The sequence below is a fragment of the Rana temporaria genome, chromosome 1, assembly GCF_905171775.1.
Source record: "Rana temporaria chromosome 1, aRanTem1.1, whole genome shotgun sequence".
NCBI classification, from domain to species: domain Eukaryota; kingdom Metazoa; phylum Chordata; class Amphibia; order Anura; family Ranidae; genus Rana; species Rana temporaria.
Genome location: NC_053489.1, coordinates 234,329,075 through 234,348,617, shown reverse-complemented (window position 1 = coordinate 234,348,617; position 19,543 = coordinate 234,329,075). Strand labels below are relative to the sequence as shown.

The 19,543-nt window shown below is 40.8% G+C and overlaps 2 protein-coding genes across 4 annotated transcripts in view; one reads left to right on the top strand and one right to left on the bottom strand.

Moving 5' to 3' along the window:
* The window catches only part of MYO1H (myosin IH), a 121,193-nt gene extending 111,736 nt beyond the window's left edge, over positions 1-9,457 (top strand). Inside the window, exons 29-32 of the mRNA XM_040358597.1 lie at positions 3,293-3,363; positions 5,776-5,873; positions 7,132-7,228; positions 8,809-9,457. Coding sequence (XP_040214531.1) covers positions 3,293-3,363; positions 5,776-5,873; positions 7,132-7,228; positions 8,809-8,832 — 290 coding nt within the window. The 3' untranslated portion in view covers positions 8,833-9,457. The remainder of the gene's footprint in view (positions 1-3,292; positions 3,364-5,775; positions 5,874-7,131; positions 7,229-8,808) is intronic.
* Positions 9,458-17,805: 8,348 nt separating this feature from the next.
* UBE3B (ubiquitin protein ligase E3B) overlaps positions 17,806-19,543 on the bottom strand; it is an 82,140-nt gene continuing 80,402 nt past the window's right edge. For all 3 annotated transcript variants that reach the window (XM_040351812.1, XM_040351794.1, XM_040351802.1), the window contains one exon: positions 17,806-19,387. In XM_040351812.1, the coding sequence (XP_040207746.1) occupies positions 19,196-19,387 (192 nt within the window). In that variant the 3' untranslated portion in view covers positions 17,806-19,195. The remainder of the gene's footprint in view (positions 19,388-19,543) is intronic.

Below are 19,543 nucleotides of genomic sequence, written 5' to 3'. Positions count from 1 at the left end.
TTTATAAAAAAGGTCAAAAACTAAAAAAAAAGACAGTAAAGCCGGCCATAGACAGAGCGATTTTCTTTCCTGCAACCACGGTTATAGGCAGTGGTGTATTTAGGTTTTGTGCTGCCCTAGGTCTGAATAAACATGTGCACCCCCTAATTTAAATATGTTCCACCCTTTCCTGTCAAGGTCACACTTATTCCTGTTTAAGACCCATCCTGTCATCTGTAAACCACATCCCTTTCTCTTTAGGCTCCACCTTTTCCTCTTAGAGCTCAAACTCTTCCTCTCTGTACATTTAACCACTTCCAGACCTGCGCACGACGATGTACGTCCTATTTTTAAAGACGGATATCTCGGTAACGGCAGCAGCTGCTGTCACAACCGAGGTATCCATCTTTAGTGTGCGCGGTCTGGAATCCGATAATGGCGGTCTCCGCGGCGGATTCACCGCGAGATCGCCGTTATCGGTGGCGGGAGAGGGGCCCCCCCCCCCTCCCGCCACTCTCCCGTGCCCTCCGCCGCTTACCGGAGCCGTCGGTAGCGGCGGAGGCGATCGGATGCTGTCGGCTGGTGAGCGGGGACGGGACTGAAGGAAAAATCTCCTTCGCCCGTCCCCATAGCTCGGCTGGGCGGAAGTGACGTCAAAACGTCAGTCCCGCCCAGCCTCTTAAAGAGACAAATTTTTTTTTTGGTCATTTGAAAAAATGACATTTTTTATTTTTTTTCTATTTTTTGCATTTAAGCCTAAATATGAGATCTGAGGTCTTTTTGACCCCAGATCTCATATTTAAGAGGACCTGTCATGCTTTTTTCTATTACAAGGGATGTTTACATTCCTTGTAATAGGAATAAAAGTGATAATTTTTTTTTTTTTTTTTCAGTGTTAAAAATTCTAAAATAAATAAAAAGAAATGCGAAAAGCAAAAAAAAATTTTTTTAAAGCGCCCCGTCCCGACGAGCTCGCGCGTAGAAGCGAACGCATACGCGAGTAGCGCCGACATATGAAAACGGTATTCAAACCACACAAGTGAGGTATCGCCGCGATCGTTAGAGCGAGAGCAATAATTTTAGCCTTAGGCCTACTCTGTAACTCAAAAAATGCAACCTGTAGAATTTTTTAAACGTCGCCTATCAAGATTTTTAAGGGTAAAAGTTTGACGCCATGCCACGAGCGGGCGCAATTTTTAAGCGTGACATGTTGGGCATCATTTTACTCGGCGTAACATTATCTTTCAAAATATATAAAACAATTGGGCCAAATTTATTGTTGTCTTATTTTTTAATTCAAAAAAGTGAATTTTTTCCAAAAAAAGTGCGCTTGTAAGACCGCTGCGCAAATACGGTGTGACAAAAAGTATTGGAATGACCACTATTTTATTCTCTAGGGTGTTAGAAAAAAAAATATATATAATGTTTGGGGGTTTTAAGTAATTTTCTAGCAGAAAAAAATGTTTTAGTCTTGCAAACACCGAATCTGAAAAACACCTAAGGTCTGGAAGTGGTTAAAGTGGATACCAAGTGCTTACTTGTATATTTTGTGCAGTGCATCAGTCAGCCTTATTAATGGCCATCAGTGCAGCCCTATCAGTGCCCGTCAGTACATCCTATCAGTGCAGCCTATCAATGCCCATCAGTGCAGTCCTTTGAGTGCCTACAAGTCGGCCTCATCAGTGCAGTCCCATCAGTGCATCTTATCAGTGCAGCCTATAAGTGCCCATCAGGGCAGTCCCATCAGTGGCTTTAAGTCAGCCTCATCAGTGCCCATCAGTGCAGCATATCGGTGCCCATAAGTGCAGAATATCAGTGTCTCAGGGCTGGGCTCTCAGTTCTTTCTTCTTTGTGCTCAGGTTGCTCAGCTGTCAGTTTATTGCAAGAACTCATCGTTCCACATTGGCTCACTTGGTGATCATCTCCTGCTCATCAATCAAGCCCACAGCCAGCCCCTTCTGGCTTTTTAAACTCCCTGGTCCATTTCATCAATTGCCTTCTCCTTGGTCTAACATATCTAGAGACTCTCTGCTGTGTTCCTGTTGAAGACTTGCCTGGCTGACATCCCTTCTGGTTCCTGATTCTGTCTGCTGCCTCTGACTACGCTGATCTCTGGATCCCCGATTTCCTGGCTTGTTCTGACTACCCAATTTGGCTACCCTGGCTATGTTTTGACTACTTTTACCATTTTTACCATTTTATTAGGGTGTGATTTTTTTTTTTACTGCATTAACTGTCTCCGTATGTTGGTTCCTGATACAGTGCAGCCTTATCAGTGCAACCTCATTAGTGCCCATCAGTGCAGCTTATCAGTGGCCATCAGTGCAGGCTCATCGGTGTGGCTTTATGGGGTCTCAAGACCGATTTTTCTCCTGAACCCTGCCCCCGGCTGGTTTGTGCTGAACTAGCCAAGATTCAAACTGTCTATGGCTGGCTTAATTCTTCACACAGGTCCCCTCCAAATGAGAAGACTTAGGAGAAAGAGTACTGGAAAGGTGCTTCCAAATTTATATCATCGCCCCATAACACTGAACAACATCATCAGGGTTTGGCTGAGTCAGATAAATATTCATGACCTTGTGGTTAATCCTTCCCACATTTACAAAATGGGATGGATCCCACAAGGGGTTTTTAAGCATCAATGTTAAATGGATTAAAAAACAGTGACTGATTATAAAAAGTCTTTGTTTTAACAAGGTGAAATACAATGTCATGTTCCAATTATTATATGAGCTTTGGTTATACGATACAATACATATTCCACAAAATAGAGATGTTCACATAGTGGAGCAGAACATTACATTCCAGAATGTCAAAGGGGTGCCAATGTGGCTGATATTCTGTAACGTAATGTTCTGTTCCACTTTGTCGCTGTTTTGTGGAATATGTATTGTATCGTATAACCAGAGCTCATATTTTAATTGGAACATGACATTGAATTTCACCTTGTTAAAGTAAAGACTTTTTATAATCAGTCACAGTTTTTTGACCCATTTAACATTGCTGCTTAAAAACCCCTTGGGGGAACCATCCCATTTTGCAATTTATCGGGGTGTGCAGCCTGAGTATCTCTCATTTATGTGTTTTCTCTATTAAAATCCTTCCCACACTTATTCCTGGAATTTCCTCCCAGCAATAGGCTAAAGCAGTCAACCCAACAAGATTATGGAAAACTATAGCACCCAGTAAAGGTAATAAACAGCTCAAACCGGTTATGACTCAGCCACAACACACACTAAATTTAGAGAGACACAACTGCATAGGACAGGGTCTCTACAATTGTATATGGTTAATTTTGTTTATTACATTTCAGAAATTTCTGTCAGTGACATGAGTGATGGATTTCTAATAATTCATGTATCTCCAGAAGACAATAAGCAGAAGGTAAGAGGGAATGAATAATAATCATCTCATGGGACCTTATAGGGATGGAACTCTCCAATAGTGTACTAGAAATGGAACCTCCCAGTAGAGAGGCATTTACTCTGGGGCCTCGTACACACGGCCAAGTTTCTCGGCAAAAACCAGCAAGAAGCTTGCTGAGTTTTTTTTTTTTTCCGAGGAAACCGTCGTGTGTACACTCTTCGACGAGGAAACCGACGAGGATCTCGTTGGGCCAAAAAGAGAACATGTTCCCTATTTCCTTGACGGCAATGGGAAAATTTGGCTCGCCGAGATCCTCGGCGGCTTCACAAGGAACTCGACGAGCAAAACGATGTGTTTTGCCCGTCGAGTTTCTCGGCCGTGTGTACGCGGCCTGGGAGTGGATGATTTTCAGAATCGGTGACCTTTCCAGATGCAAGTCCTTAAAATGTGGGACTGTCTCGAACTCTTTCAGCCAAGATTTGTGGCACAGTAATAATTATCTTCACTGGTGAAGTACCAATAAAAGTTTCCCATATAAAACTTGATTGTTGGGCAAAAAATCTTTTTAAGTCAAATCTTTTTCCTGAGGGGATCTGAGGAGGAGAGTGGAGGTCCGAGACAAAGTCTTTCCCCTCCTACCCTTCCCTTGTACTCATTTTAACATTGTACCCAACCAGGGATTGAAGGCAACTTCTCCTTTTTTTCACACTCTGGTCATGTGATATGTCACAATACAAGGAGAGAGAGGAAGAAGAGCAGTGTGCTTTCATTCCTCAGCTGCGCTGCACTGATACTGAGGTGAGTTCTCAGTGCCGGCTCTCTATCGCCCTCCTACAGACCGGAGAAGGGATAAAGCTGAATTCTCCCTTCAGCAGCTATGGTCACTGCTCCTTCTGACAGGAGTGACACTGTTACTGTCAGTAATGTCGCGTACACACGATCATTTTTCGGGTTGTAAAAAAACAACGTTTTTCAGGCTGTAGAAAAAACAATGGCCCGGATTCAGCTAGAATTGCGCTATTTTTACGGAGGCGCAGGGCAACCTTTTTGCTGAAGCTCCGTAAATTGCGCGGGCGCGCCGGCAAAATGCCCGGCGCAAGTGCGCGCAATTTAAATGATCCCGTAGGGGGCGGGAATCATTTAAATTAGGCGCGTTCCCGCGCCGATCGTAGAGCGCATGCTCCGTCTGGAAACTTTCCCGACGTGCATTGCGGCAAATGACGTCGCAAGGACGTCATTTGCTTCAAAGTGAACGTGAATGGCGTCCAGCGCCATTCACGATTCACTTACGCAAACTACGTAAAATTCTAATTTCGCAACGCGGGAACGACGGGTATACGTAACATTGGCTGCCCCTGCTAATAGCAGGCTGCCCCTGCTAATAGCAGGGGCAGCCTTACGCAAAAACCGTCGTAAGGAAACGACGTAAATTGCATACGCAGGGCTCGCGCAACGTTGTGAATCGGTGTTAGTATGCAATTTGCATACTATACGCTGAGCACAACGGGAACGCCACCTGGCGGCCATCGCAAGAATGCAGCCTAAGATATGCGGGCATAAGAGCCTTATGCCGCGCAGATCTTAGGCTGCAGTCGGCGTAACAAGGTTCCTGAATTAGGAGCACTCATTACGCCGGGGCAAGTAAGCAATTGCGCTGTGTAACCTATGGTTACACAGGCGCAATTGCTTCTTGAATCCACCCCAATGTTTTTTTCAACTTCATCATTAAAACGGCCTTGCCTACACACAATTATTTTAAAAAAATGCTCTAGCAAAGCGCGGTGACGCACAACACGTACGACGGCACTATAAAGGGGAAGTTCCATTCGGATGACGCCACCCTTGGGGCTGCTTTAGCTGATTTCGTGTTAGTAAAAGACGATTTGCGCTTTTCTGTCTGTTACAGCGTGATGAATGTGCTTACTCCATTACGAACGGTAGTTTTACCAGAACGAGCGCTCCCGTCTCATAACTTGCTTCTGAGCATGCGCAGGTTTTTCACGTCGCTGAAGCCCACACACGATAGTTTTTTACAACCCAAAAAACGGCATAGTTTAAAACGTTGTGAAAAAATAGAGCATGTCCGAAAAAAAATGTGCCCGTTTTTCAGAACCTGAAAAATGCTCTGAAGCCCACACACTCGTTTTAAATGACATTTTTAAAAAACTTTGTTTTTTACAACCCGAAAAATGATCGTGTGTACGCGGCATAAGGAGCAGAACAAGCAGCCACATTGCCAGCCATGGTAGTGTGTGGAAAACAAGGAAAGCTATCAAGGACAGAAGCAGGGTAGAGAGGTAGATACAACATAGAAGGAAGGGTAATGGGAGAGGGATACAACAAGGTATGGCTAAATCTTTTAAATATTATGGTAACTCAATATAGTTTTTCTTCCACGTTTCACTAGTAGCAGCCCTTTTTTCATTACAGGGAGATGCTGTATTACAGTGTGATCATATTTTTGAAGTTGCCACTAAGCTGGTCATGCTGGCTTCTAAGCAGGATGCAATCAAGATAGGCCATGGAAGGTAAAGCATGAGTTAAATTTGTTTCTATTATCTGCCATATAGGTTACTTTCTATAAATTATTCACAAACTTGTATTGTATGGACAGCTCCTAGGAAGGTATTGTTCATTCATCCTAATATAGAAAAGAAGTTTGCGCAAACATTAACCACTTGGCGCCCAGAGGACTTCATATGATGTCCTCGCCTTTGTGGTGGTATATCTGAATGATTCTGGCAACTCCCTGCACCATAAGAACGATCATAGCAGCTGTTCCACTGCTTGATCATTCTTACGGGCAGCCGAAGGGGACGTCCCCCGCCTCCCGCTGCCCTCCGGTGCTTCTCCCAACTCACCGCTGCGATCGGTAAGTCGGAGAACGGATCCGCTGGCCCCGGATGCTGATCACAGAGATTTCCGGCAGACCAGATGGTTGCCGGAGTCTCTATGATCGTTGGAGGCTGGGCGCGATGTTATGACGTCACGCCCGACCACTGCATTCAAAAAAATGGTGCTGCCTCGGCTGCGAATCGGTGATCTTTTTTTTTTATTTTTTAGGCCTCCCAGCCTAGTGGTGAAATGTGTATTGACCCCATATCTTACTGTAAAGAGGTCCTGTCACGTCATATTCCTATTTCAAGGGATGTTTACATTCCTTGTAATAGGAATAAAAGTGATCAAATTATTTGTATTTTTTTAAAGTGTCAAAATAAATAAAATTAAGTAAAATTAACAGTAAAAAAAAAAAACGTAAGTAAGGAGAGTGGCTAGTGTCTGGAGCGGTCCAGGTGGAATATAACAGCTGATTACTGTGCATATCAGGCGAGCTTGATCCCTATAATTTGGGGTCCATCCTGTCTGGTAAGAGGCCATCTGGCTTTTTAGCTTACTTCTCCTCTTGGATACAAAGTACCGACCAGTTGCTATTGCAGATTTATGAGTGCTGCATCAAAAATTGCATTCATTATTACTTCACTTCAAGTTTGGGACTTTTTAACACAATATTATTTGATTCACATTGATTGACCTACTCACATGATTATATGATTATTCAATAATGTGTTTAATGTTTGCGCAATCTTATTTTCTATACATATTTGTGAATTGAGTATTTAATTCTTGGAGATAGCAGAATTCACATACATATTTACTTTTTTCACCATTTTCACTTTTTGTTATCACATACAATATTATATTACATACAATATTAATCACGTTATTAGTTTTGTAAGCGCAGAATAACTATACTAGATAGTATCCTAATGCATTGTTTTCTTCTAGCATGACATTTCAATTCCAAGACCGGAAAGGGTCTATCGATTTTACATCAGGAACCGAGTCACAGGTGTACAAAGCCAAGAATGGACATCTGACAGTGGTAGGTTTTTTTTAACAGGCGTCACAAGTCATATTTAGCATATTCCACCATGCAAATATTTAAAAGCAATACATCTGATGTTTTCAGTTTGAAGAAATGAGTGTCAACCAACAACGAACAGTATGCTAATATTTTAGAATTTGATCATTTAAAATAAATAGGGTTACCCACATATTGAATGTTATTAAAAATCAGCCCTGCCATATTTTATTATAGAGTTTGCAAAGTCTGGTAAAGCTGTTATGTTTTTGTTTATGTGGTAAACTCACTATTGTGATAAGGTCCTACGGGGGAATTGGTTAAGGTATTCCCATGTACAATAGGGTGCTCGAGGTTTAGCAGCCAACTGTATTTGGATTGACCATTTGTATCTCCTACTGTAGATGTGTTAAAGCCAGAGTCAACCAAGCAACTAGCTTTTTCAGATGTAAATGAGCATTGGCAGCCCTCATATCTTGCTCATTAGAGGTTACATTATTTCTGCCTCCTTTGCTGTATATTGCTAATGCAGATTCTGATTCTAATGCCGCGTACACACAATGATTTTTCGGCATTAAAAAAAAATCATTCATCATTAAAAACAACGTTGCCCACACACCATCGTTTAAAAAAAATTATGAAAAAAGTGTGGTGACGTACAACACGTACGAGGGCACTCTAAAGGGGAAGTTCTATTCGCCTTTGGGCTGCTTTAGCTGATTCCGTGTTAGTAAAAGACGATTTGCGCTTTTCTGTCTGTTTCAGCGTGATGAATGTGCTTACTACATTAGGAACGGTAGTTTTACCTGAACGAGCGCTCCCGTCTCATAACTTGCTTCTGAGCATGCCCGGGTTTTTTTACGTCGTTTTAGCCCACACACGATAATTTTTTACTACCCGAAAAACGACATTTTTTAAAACGACGTTAAAAAATGCAGCATGTTCGAATTATTTTTTTTGTCGTTTTTCAGAAGCCGAAAAACGATGTGAAGCCCACACACGATCATTTTTAAAAACGTCGTTTTTTTTTCATGCCGAAAAATCATTGTGTGTATGCGGCATTAGACCTTTTAGCACTAAATATTTAAAAAATGTGTACACTGCATACAGTAGGTTTCCTATGAAGGAGAACAAATGTGTTATTTTATCCATCACATTTGGCAAAATGCTGCATTTGTTTCACTTCCAGTTCTGCCATTGCAATGTACAATGCTGAGTATATGCCATACAAGAACAAAAGGTAAATTGTTATCTGGCTACTAACTGATGTCCAGTAAATGGGTCTATTAAAGATGGCAGTTCTCCACTGTGGTTTCCCCATGCTTTTAGCCAAATAAGGCATTACTTAATAGCCATGATCATCAAATATATATAAGAACTGCTTATTTTTTGTTACAATCTATCAGACAGGAATGCTAACCAAAAAATCAGAAAGGAGAGGTGACAAACTAGAGAGGCATATGGACAAAGGGATGAGAAAAATAAACATGCACTTGACAAAATCTTTCATAATATGAACTTATAAAATGTGATATGTACATAGGTTATCATGCAAAGAACTCTATGCTGAAATTAAGCTGATTTTTCCCCTCTTTATTTAGGTGTCTCCCCGATTAAAATCCTAATGGGGAAAATCTGGATCAATAAAGGAATACATCCATCGAATACAGTTATGGGACTACACAACAAACAAAGGTGCCTTTGAGGCACTATGTGTTTCAAATAATTTCACAGTAATGGAATGATCACAACTGTGTTGTGCATTTTATGCTATCCTCTGTGAAGATTTGCTGTCCACTCTCAGCTGCTGGTATATCAGTTCCAACAGAATCTGTTTATAATAATGTCCATCTATCTGGAATAACTGGACACAATGAGATGTCCTTTGCACAGAAATGTATTAAGTGCTATATTACCCACAAAGCTTTGGAGTCTTGCTTTCTTCTCCTCTTCCCTAATTATTAACAAAGCTGATAATTGTAGGACAAGATGTTTTATGTACACTGAAATACCAGACTATTTGTACTATGCATCCAATTCTGTCTTCATCTAACCAAATGCAGAATAATTTCCTGAGTGTAAACTACAATGGGACTCAAAATAATCTGTGAAAAATTCTGACTTATTCACAAATTTCCTACAACCATAAATTAGCCATTTGTGCATGCAAATGTATTTTTGTTAATAAATTATTTGTACACAGGTTACAAATTGATAATGTGTATTCAATAAAAAAATTTAAACCTCTCAGCCAAGTGCAGAATATATACACCTTGTGTTTATCACTTCAATACCAGGTACCTTCCGTTCCTGACCAGGCAAATTTTCAGCTTTTAGCACTGTCACACCTTGAATGACAATTGCATGGTCATGCAACACTGTACTCAAATGAAAATGTTATAATTTTTCACACAAATAGAGCTTTCTTTTGATTGTATTTAATCACATTGAGCTTTTAAATTTGTTTGCTAAATAAACAAAAAACAACAAAAAATTTGAAAAAAAATTGATTTTTGTACTCACCGTAAAATCCTTTTCTCTGAAGTTCATTGATGGACACAGAAACGTAATCTTGATCTTAGATTATATCGCCACCTTCAGGAGAGGACTAGGCAGAACTCTGTGCAAAACGAGCTGAACAGTGGAGGTAAGTATAACATGTTTGTTATTTAAAAAAATAAAATAAAATTTTGTTTACAACCCCTTTAAGTTGCTGTGTCCGTCAATGAATGAAAGAGAAAACGTGTTTTTCTTCATTTCTGTTATAAAAGTTTGCAAATAAGTATTCTTTCTTCATAGATTAAGGCCAGGTTGCATACAGCTACATTTCTTTGGTGCAAATGACCCAAATTAGTGTATATTATTTAGTCTGTAGGACAGCTATAGAGTCCACAAACTATAGTGCATATACGTACAGTATATCTGAAAATGGTTCAGTCCTGATGTACTGACGGCCTATCTCACTTCTTGAGGCCTGAAAATGCCAGGACAGTACGAATACCCACGAAAAGACCCCTTTTTGAAAAGTAGACAGTTTAAGGTATTTTGAAAAAGGCATGGTGAGTTTTTTGAAGTTTTGTCACAATTTTTTGGAAAATTAAGAAATTCCAAAAAAGTTTAACTTTTTCCTTTACATACAATCACCAGTGCAGTACGGCGTCGTCAAATAACTCATGTGGCGGTGATCAGGGACACCGACTGGTGACAGTATGTAAAAAAAATACTACTTTTTTTTCCCAATTTTTTTTAAGTATTTTTTATTATATATTTTCTTTTTTTATGATTTTTTTTTTTTTTTTTTTAGTAACACTATACTACTCTTATGAGGTGATCAAGATTTTTTTTTTTTTACACACTATGTTTATTACAGTGATAATCATTATGTTATAAGCAACCATTTTTCAGAATGAAATCTATTCATTCAGTGTGTACTATTGTGATTAGCTATGAATCACTGACAGCTAATCACATGGTACAGCTAGGCTGTGGTTGATGCTGTCTGTACCATTTGATCACTGTGACCAATCACAGAGATCAACACAATAATACACAATGGATGGTATAAATGGAAGCCAGCCAAAGATTATGTGACCTGCTGTGATTGGTCACAGTGATCACATGGTACAAGCAGCGGTTCGGTACACTGCTGTACTAATGCACATTGGTGGACACAGTGGGTGACAGAATGCACGTGATGTGCATCATGTGATGTCCACCCAGAATGGCAGAGCTCCCGCTCGGCTGTCATTTTTCAATAGGTCGGGTGGGAAGCAGTTCATTTAAGCATTTTCATACTTTGAATAGAATCTCAATTGTTCATAGATTTTTGTTTTTCCTGTGCTCATATACCTAATAAAAAGGCACAGTATAAGTATTAAATGGAAAATAAACAGGGAGAGGGTTTATTGTCTTTGATGCACTGTGATGAATACTAAAGAGGAGAAAAACTGTAAACAAATCCCCATCTCTATCGGTCAGAAGGAGCAATGTCCTGATATAAGACATAATGCATAATTTAGCCAGTGTCAACAATTGCCTTACCTGAAAACAACAGCCTCATCTACCATTGCTCTGCTACCATCCTTACACAAAGCCTCACCCTCTAGCTTGTCATCTTTACCACAGCACCACCCCATTTGCTCTGTGGTCACTCTTACCACAGGTCAACTGCCTTCCCTTACCTGCCATTTGAACTTCTGGCCATCGTCTTAACATCAGCTCCAGTTGGCTAATCCTCCCCACCTCAATTGTATATGGCTCCCTCTGGGCAAGACCCAATTGGCTCCCCTAACCCACAACACCATCCCTTCTGTTGGCACCCTTTACCACAGCACTAGTGCCTTCTGTCCACTCTTACTCAGAACACCACTTGTATTGTGACCCCCCCAGCCATCAACCACTGTCCACCTTTAACCATTGGACCAGCTCCAGCTAGCCAATCATACCCACAACACCCCTTTTTTTTGGCCATCCTTCCTGCAGGACTGACCAGCTGCAATGACTGACTACCCTGGCCCTCAACCCTGTTGACCACCCATAACACCACCCAGTAACCATGCTAAGACATAGGTCACCCCCTGCCTACTTGACCCCCTTCCTTGGGCTTACACTCACAGGACAATCCCATGTGCCCACCCTTAACTACAGGACCAGCCCCAGTAGGATGAAAACCAGCTGTTGTTCTTGGCTAGCCCTGGTATTCTTTCTAACACCCTATATTATCGAAAATTCACATACTAGTGCAACTGGTGACACGGCATGTAAGGTAACGGTTCCACAAATGCCAGGTTATGAGTTAAAATCCAGCAAACTGCCTTCCTTAGCATCCAAATGTCCTGAACAGCCTTGCCATAATGTATTTGTGGAACTGATAGGAAATTCCAAGGGGACTCTCTTTTTTTAATGTACCTAAGGGAGTTTATAAATATAGGTATATTGTTATCACATACTTGGTGAAGATCAAGCTGGAGAGGGGGCTTCTCTTGCACCTCCTGTCTGACACCTCTGGTAGTGATGACAGGGAGTGATGGACACAGAGTGGTATGAGGGCCGATGTAATGGATGGCGCTGGCAGGAACCAGGTGGCTGGAGAGCGCTGGGCAGACTCTGAGAACAGGAGCTCTGTATCGCTGGGTCAGATGGAGACATAGAGCCAGGACGTAAGCCAGGAGGTCATCAACAGCCGGACAGAGCAGGTACCGCGCCCCCCCCCCCCATCCGCTAGGCAAACCAATCCAAGGAGGGACGCGGGATATGCAGCCGCGTCATCACGCTGTCACCCAGTGATGTCATCAAGCAGCGTCAGGTCCCGCGCTTCCGTTCCAAACTGTTAGCCACCATGCACGCAACGTCTGGGGGGTGTGGCAACCAGGCGGTGAGTGATGAAGTGACGCCTCCTAGTGTCTCGTATCATCAGACAGAATAGTCATCAACAGTTGTATCCAGCCACCAGGGACACAGGCATAAGGAGATTACACAGCGAACAAACCTCATTATAGAAAGCCAGAATGAAAAAGGCAATGCATAATAAAGTAAAAAATATCTGAAGTATCTGAGACCCAATATCTAATATGTACGGAAATACAAAAAAAGAGAAAGGACCAAATGGTGAGCAATACTACAACAATGTTAGAAAAAATAGCTGCGCTGCGATGTGAAACTACTAGTAACAAAAGTGAAAATGTGTGAATAGTGATCAATTACAAAAACCACCATATGTAACAATTAAGGTCACCTCCCTCTCCACACTGAAGACGGGGTAGGTGAAGTACAGTGATAATACCCTAAAGCTTATTGAGACAGTGTCTGTCAGTGGAACCTAGGTAGAACACACTGGCCCCAAACAGGAAAATATCTCATCAAAGTATAAATTATAGAAAATATATGACATTGAATATAAAATTCAAATGAGATTAAAGTCCAAATAAAGTCCAATTGATCCAGTGCTAATAAATTCTCTCCAATCAGTGAAAAAAAAGTGATGATGCTGGTGTCTCCACCAATGAAATCGCTGCCGCTTACCGAATTTCCTGATCTCATAGGAAAGAGATCAGAATAGCTTATGGCTCATACCCCAGCCAGGGTCTCTGATCCTCCCAAGCGAGTTCCTCTAGTATCCAGTACAAGTGAGAGGGAGGTGCAGGTGACCTCAATTATTACATATGGTGTTTTTTGTAATTGATCACTATTCACACATTATCACTTTTGTTACTAGTAGTTTCACAACGCAGCGCAGCCATTTTTTTCTAACATTTGCTCTCCAGGATGTATCTTACATGGTTGGTTGCAGCAGCTTATTGTGTTTAATACACACTAACACATTTTTTTCTTATCTCTAAAAAAAAAAAATTCTTGCCCTTTATCCAAGACATCACAGTATTATTTACACTGCACAATACTACAACCATGTAAATGAACAAATATTGTCACAAAACCATCAGTATTAACATGATGGAACTCAGTCATGATTTGTACTCACATCCTAAGTAAATAAAAGGATGAAGCAAAATATCTGTCTATGTCAGACAGACATATGACATAGCAACATTGTAGCAGGGTCATTGTCTACACCTCAATGGGGTGATAATATGGAGAGAGAAAATATGGTCAAAGAGATGTAAACTGGGGATCTACTATAAATTATGCTTTATTAATGAAGGCGTTGATGTCCCAGTCGATGTTTAACCCATAAGGGGAAAAACATTGAAGCTGGTATATCCAAAACATCTCCAACTGCAAGACGCCTCTAACATGTTATTCTACCCTCCAGTGAGGAGTGAATTTGTCGATCACTTGGAACTTTGTGCCAAAGGGGTCTCTGTTGTGGCAATGTAAATAGTGCCTTGGAATGCTGTGGTTAATGCAGCCTTTTCGAATACTTGCAATATGTTCATTAACCCTGATGGAAAGCATTCTAATAGTGCGACCTACATACTGCATGTTACAAGGGCACGTTATAAGATACACAATAAAGCGAGTAGCACATGTTGTGAATTGTTTCATGTGATAAACAGTAGAAGTCGTTGTAGTTGTAAAGCTTTACATTTTTCTACCCCTCCAGGTATTGTGTATACACACATTGCACTTACAAAAGGGATAGAACCCCCTTGAGATTAGGGAAAAACGTTGATTTAACTGAAGGGTTAATCACATTGGGGGCAGTCTTGTTCCTGAGGGGCAATGCACCCCTATAAATGATACCTACTTTGTCTGGAAAAACCGGGCCTAGCAGGGGATCATTTTTAAAGTACCTTCCAGTGGAGATTAAGGATGCTCTTAACTTGTTTGTGCTGTACAGAAAACAGAGTGGTAAATGAGCATTTAAATCTGGCGTTGGATGCACACTTAGGTTGTTCAGAAATGAGTGCACTACAATCTTATTAATTTATTTTCTATAATTAACAGCACATATCCCTTTTCAATGAATCTAGATTTCAAAATCTCGGCCTGTTGTTGGAAGTCGGTCAGATTTGTGCAATTTCTTCTAATGCGAAGCAGCTGACTATAGGGTATGGATTTCAGCCAGGAACTATAGTGACAACTGTCGGTAGGGATATATCTGTTGCGATCAGTTGATTTACAAAAGGTCTTAGTAACCAACTAATGATCAACAACCGAAATCTCCAAATCCAAAAAGTGGATCATACTACAACTGGTCTCATAAGTCAGTACAATACCCATCTCGTCGTTGAGAGTGGCCATAAAGTCGTGTAAAGACTTTTCATCTCCCTTCCACAGGAGGAGGATGTCGTCTATGTATATTACCCACAGTGCTAATTCGGGGTGCTGAAGGCCATAGACGACATCCTCCTCCCATAGGGCCATGAAAAGGTTTGCAATGCCTCATGGGATGTGTAGTTCCACAACAGCTGGAGAGCCGTAGTTTCGGGATCCCTGGATTTGTCAGTCTTTAGGTAAAAACAAAGTTGAACCACGGTAAGGGGGTGATTTAAAAAGAGGCAGCCATCCTCAGAGTGTGTGCAGCAACGCTGCAAAACATATAACAGAAACAGGGGGGCACCTCTTTAAGTGTAGTAATAAAACAGTATTATGTATTGCACAAGATTAAAAACACCTACAAGATATACGTGGGAGTCATGCTTGTCATAAGTATGTAGTCCTGGCAGATCTACTGCATCCCACAGGCTCCTCGCACGATCCAGGTAACCTTGTGCAATAAATGATACTGTTTTAATACTACACTTAAGAGAGGCGCCCCCCCTTCTTTCTTTTATATGGTAAGTATCGGGGGTTAAGGAGGCTCTTACGAAGACAATGTTGCTTTTTCCCAAATGAACAAGGTGATAGTGTTTCTTTAAATTACCACAAGATTTTCTTAATATATTAATTTAGGCACATTAAAAGGGAACATAGCAAAGAAGTACTTTATTTTAAACAGGTGGACATTAAATACCTTGTGAAGCACATATAAATTGTTGCTTTATTTTACAGTATATCACCTAATAATTTATTTTTGTAGCGTTTTTACAAGCAGATAATGATGGCAGGGCTTTCCTCTTTACACAGTAAGAGGGTGCTGCTCATTGCTTTCTGGACATCTAGCACTGGAAGATTTAAGCCCTTCAGCTGTTAGTGGTAAGCACCCTTAATGAAGACATCTGAAACTAAGATAACAGCACCTTTTGATATTAGGCTGGCTTCAGGTTAGTTTTGCAAATTATTCCTTTTGAATATATTTATGTTCTATGATAAACCAATTTTACCTATGATATGATGAAAAATACATCAGGAGGGGAGGCATTCTTTCAGGGAGACTAGAAAGCATAACCACCGGTTTGCAGGACTATAATGGTAGCCCAGATGTGTACAGCAGGTCATTATATATGGTTAGAAAATATCCAGCAAAAACAATAAAAAACGATGGCAACCCGAAGTTCTCGCTGGTTAGGTTTCTTTGGATGGAGAAAGCAAAAAAGCCATATACTGACACTAATGCTTTCCATTACAGGCACTGGGGCGGCTTTCAAAGAAAGACAATGCTGATTATAATTATGCCTACAATAGGTAGACCAGCTTAAACTTTCCTCTTCTGCTCTGAGATTGCCAACTATTTTTTGTGCACACTTACTACAATACACTACTAGGTGCACTTTATCTCAGAATGGCTGAAATTTTAAATCTACACTCAAGATTAGAGTAGAATAACATCAGTTGTTTTTACTGAGTCTTTACTGCTGTCCAGGATACTAGCAAACTGATCTACAGACTTCTTTCGCCTACAAAAATTCCTCATATACTACTACTGAGATTCCACCAAGAGGTGAGTGATAGGGTAGTTCTATGTCCCATTCGATCTAGTGAATTTTCTACAGCTCAGTTAAGTTTAGTATATCAAGACTTTAAAAGGGAAGTCCTATTGTGGGTCAGTAAAGACCCAGAGTTGGCTTGAACTCTTACCAGACTTCATGCTTTAACCCTCTAAACCTATATAACCAAAGGGGAACCCCAACAACAAGCTTTTTTACCTTTATTTCTGGTGGGTGATCTGGAGCTTTTTATATCTCAGTAAAATAAATACCTTTGAGGGACAGTGCAAAAATAAGTATAATTTTAGCTCCAGGATCACAGACTGTTAACAATAGATGAAGGTATTCATAGGTAAAGGAGTGGAGGAGGTGATCTAGCACAAAGCCAAGAATTTGGTTTCCTAACCTGTACGGCTAAAGTTACCCCTAAGAAATTGTGGCTGGTGGGTTTCTGACTCACTCTATAGTCCTGGATTGTTGCCCAAAATGGCTAAAAATGGTTGAACATTGTGTCATTTGCAGTCTTTGGGGGTTATTTACAAAAGGCGAATCCATTTTGCGCTACAAGTGCACTTGGAAGTGCAGTCGCTGTAGATCCAGTAGGGACATGCAAGGAAAATATGCAAGTATTTTCGCATACACATGATTGGATAATAAAATCAGCAGAGTTTCCCCTCATTTCAGATTTACCCCTCAGATTTACAGCAACTGCACTTTGCATTTGTAGTGCAAAAGTGGATTTGCCTTTCGTAAATAACCCCCTATGTGTTGCTTAAAGGGGTGGTAAAGGTACAAGTTTTCTATGCATTAAGGTATAAATATAAAAAAATATAAAAATATTTGCGGATTAGAGGCCCCCGAACCCCCCCTTTACTTACCTGACCCCTCGAAAGTCCCGCGCCGTGAACGCGCAGGCTTCTCGGTCATCTTCCCGGCTTATTCATTGGTTGATTGAAAGCAGCGCAGCCATTGGCAATCACATCCAATGACACGGCACAGGGGGCGGGGCCGAGTGATACATTTGGCGGCTATGGCCGCTGGCTGTATCACAGGAGCGCACCCGCAAGAACTCAACACCATAGGAGCTCGCTCGCATGAAGGTGTTGAGTCCTTGCAGGGGGAGCAGAGACAGCCGCCAAGGGACTCCAGAAGACCAGGTTCAGGGCCACTCTGTGCAAAACGAGCTGCACTGTGGAGGTAAGTATTACATGTTTGTTATTTAAAAAAAAAAATAGTTTTAACTTTAGTGATCCTTTAAAAAAAAAAAAAAACTATATCTAAGCTAATTTTCTAAAGAAAGACAAAATAATAATAAAAAAAAAAAGACAGAGGGAGACTTGCCTTTCTTGATGATAGAAGAAAAAATTGAAATGGCAAATAAAATATAAGACAAAATAGATGGGCATTACTCTGCAGTGGCGATTACATGGATGAACATTGTGAACATTTTTATAACAGTGAGAAATACATATTTCTACAGTAACAAAATAAAGCCCACACTACTACTGAAAGGAGGGAGCCAGCTCCATTCCATTTACTGAAATATCAATAAATAGTTTAAAATAATACTTATCAGTAAATGTATATACAGTAAGATGATGTTACATCCACTTGTTATTTCCTTGCCTTGACGTGAGCTTCACGAGTTCCTGTACCATCCTTAGAACTCCCAGTACCTCCATTTTCTATCCATTGATAACTAATCACTTCCAGTGATTTCTGGGTATGTCTGCTTTGCTTTAGTTCATATATACAGTATTTCCTACAAAGGATAATACTTGCACACCAGCATTGTCAGAAAGGTATGCAGAAGTCCTTACATGACAGCCCAGCTTTACAACAAGCTAACATCTTTGTGATTTTTACATTTTCTTTTTGCCAAACACTGCATCTAATAACAAATTCAAGATGCAGCTAGGCAGCTCTTCTTATGGCTTATGATTGTAGTTTTATTTGTTTGTCATTGATAGACTGAAAAAGGGTTAGAATCTTTGCTATCAGAGGATTTCTCCTAACTTCCTGTGTGGAAGTGTCAGGACAGGATGTGAGGAGAATCTCTCCGACAGGGATTAGAGTGCAATTATGCACTTGGCTTTAGTAGAGTAGACTTGGTTTAAATCTACAATCTGTGATCCCATTTGGGGTTAGTTGCATCACTTACTGTGTGGACAAGGACAAAAAGTGAGGGGGCAATTTTTTCAACATTAAAAACCTAACCAGGGTTCACACAGTTCAAAATAAATAAAGAAAAAACCTTTTGGCTACATCTGGGCTTTAAAAAATACATCCTAATCTTCAACACTGTAGAGGAAAGTTACAGATTTGTAATAGGGAAGTTTTGTGCTCATTTTATAAATGAAATGCTTTGGGAGTTATTTAGCAAGCATCCCAAAGAAGAGCTGTGCTGGCCATAGTAACCTATAGGAATACAGCTGCCCTATTCCATTGTGGTACGGCCTATGTAGGAAAGGATCTGGAGGCTAGGTGGCTAGGGTCAACACATATAGTTCTGCTTTCAGACACATTCATAGATAAACTCCAGTGTCTGCAACCTGAGGGCTTAAATCATGCAATATACGTAAACTGCATATTTAAAATAGTGTGATTCTGACACCTATGCCTTTACACCACAGCAAATACAGAATACACTGTGCTGCCGCAAGGCGGAGAATCCATTCCGTTAAAAAAAACAATATTAAGAATCAAGTCCAAAAAACTAGTGCTAAGACAATTCAAAGCCAGTGTTCATGCTGATAGCATAGCGGAGCTTCTCTCTCAGGATCGCTTTCTTGCTGTAGTTTGGAAGTTTTAGAAGGTTGAAGCATGTCGAAGAAGTGGGCAGACGACCCCCTGGCTCTCGTTTCCTAATAGTAAAGAAGCCACGCAGTACACTGCCCAAGGTGTCCCCAGTATCCTAAAAAAAGAAAAAGATGCCTTTTATTTTTAATAAAGATTTTTCTGAGTGCACTGCAAACAATTTAAACTGCTAGAAGGTACAAAGTGAAAGAACCTAGATGTGCCAGCACATACCTGCATAGCAGCTTTCATTGCCCTCCCCCCTTCTGAATGC